The sequence below is a fragment of the Triplophysa rosa genome, unplaced genomic scaffold (assembly GCF_024868665.1).
Source record: "Triplophysa rosa unplaced genomic scaffold, Trosa_1v2 scaffold1075, whole genome shotgun sequence".
Classification (NCBI taxonomy): Eukaryota; Metazoa; Chordata; class Actinopteri; order Cypriniformes; family Nemacheilidae; genus Triplophysa; species Triplophysa rosa.
In genome coordinates this window covers 1-1,236 of record NW_026634017.1, presented here as the reverse complement: position 1 = coordinate 1,236, position 1,236 = coordinate 1, and the positions used below count along the sequence as shown (strand labels likewise).

At 43.4% G+C, this 1,236-nt stretch overlaps 1 protein-coding gene across 1 annotated transcript; it reads left to right on the top strand.

Annotated features, from left to right (window-relative positions):
* Positions 1–28: 28 nt before the first annotated feature.
* On the top strand, positions 29–1,200 carry LOC130549356 (galectin-3-binding protein A-like; the record flags this gene model as incomplete). The annotated part of the gene is made up of 3 exons (XM_057326561.1): positions 29–418; positions 536–823; positions 919–1,200. Coding segments are annotated over exons 1-3 (868 nt in total), but the record flags the coding sequence as incomplete, so codon positions are not given.
* Positions 1,201–1,236: the final 36 nt, after the last annotated feature.

The window sequence follows — 1,236 nt, the reverse complement described above, 5'->3', positions numbered from 1 at the left end:
AACTTATGAGCAAAAAAATACAGCAACCCTCAAAGCCGTGTGTTTTATTATGTTTTAAACTGTCACCCACCAAATACGTTTTCTTTTACTGTATATCATACATCAGGCAGCATAACGAGAATGGTCGGTGGGTCTGATTCCTGCTGTGGAAGAGTGGAGATTCTTCATAGCAGTGAGTGGGGAACAGTGTGTGATGATGACTGGGACTTGAATGACGCTGATGTTGTGTGTAAACAATTGAACTGTGGCAGAGCCATCAGTGCCCCTCACAGCGCAGCATTTAGCAAGGGGAGTGGACCGATCTGGCTGGATGATGTTGGATGTTCAGGAAACGAGAATGTCCTCACACAGTGCTCACACGGAGGTCTGGGAACACATAACTGTAAGCATGGTGAAGATGCTGGTGTTGTATGTTCAGGTAAACCAAATCATTTCAGGACATAGGAGAGACTAGAGTTGGGCTCTACTTTTCTACAGTGTTCTATTGTGTTATGTCTAAATATAGAAATAAATATACATACAGTATACTTTGCAGGAGATCTGCAGATGCCCACCCTTTCCATAATCTCCCTGCATTCAGCTGTGTCTCCTGGAGAAAATATTCAGTTCAGATGCACGACACCTAATCCAAGGTGTCAAGAAAATGCGGAATTTTGCTTGTTCAGAAACAAATCGTCAACAACGTATCCCCGAAGAGATGTATCTGGTGTGACATTCAATCTGACTGCAGACGTCTCACATCAGGACCAGTACAGCTGTTATTATTCTTACAGCAATAACACAATCAGGTCTTACAGGAGTAACACCATTGAAATCGTTGTAGGTAAGTGTGTCCACACTGCATTGCTGCTCATCAGAGCCATTTGTGAATCATAAAAAAGTTCAAGAAGATCAAGATGTGTTCCTCTTGTTTTCTAGTGAACCTGCAGCAGCCCGAAATTTCTTTTCAGGATCCTGATGGAGGGTTTGTTTTGGGCCCTCAGGGGTCAGTGGTCACCAGAGGTCACAGCTTCACTATTACATGTTTCTCTGGATCTCAGTATCCTGGAGGCTTCTTCTACCTGTTCAATGGACCAAATATCTCCAGAAGTCAATCAGCCATCAATAACACTGCCTTCCTTATATTCCCTGAGGCGGATTATTCACATCAGGGAAACTACAGTTGTGTTTATGAAGTAAATGTGTCCTCACGTACCTTCCGTTCAGCTCCTTCTGACCAACTGCTCATCACTGTCA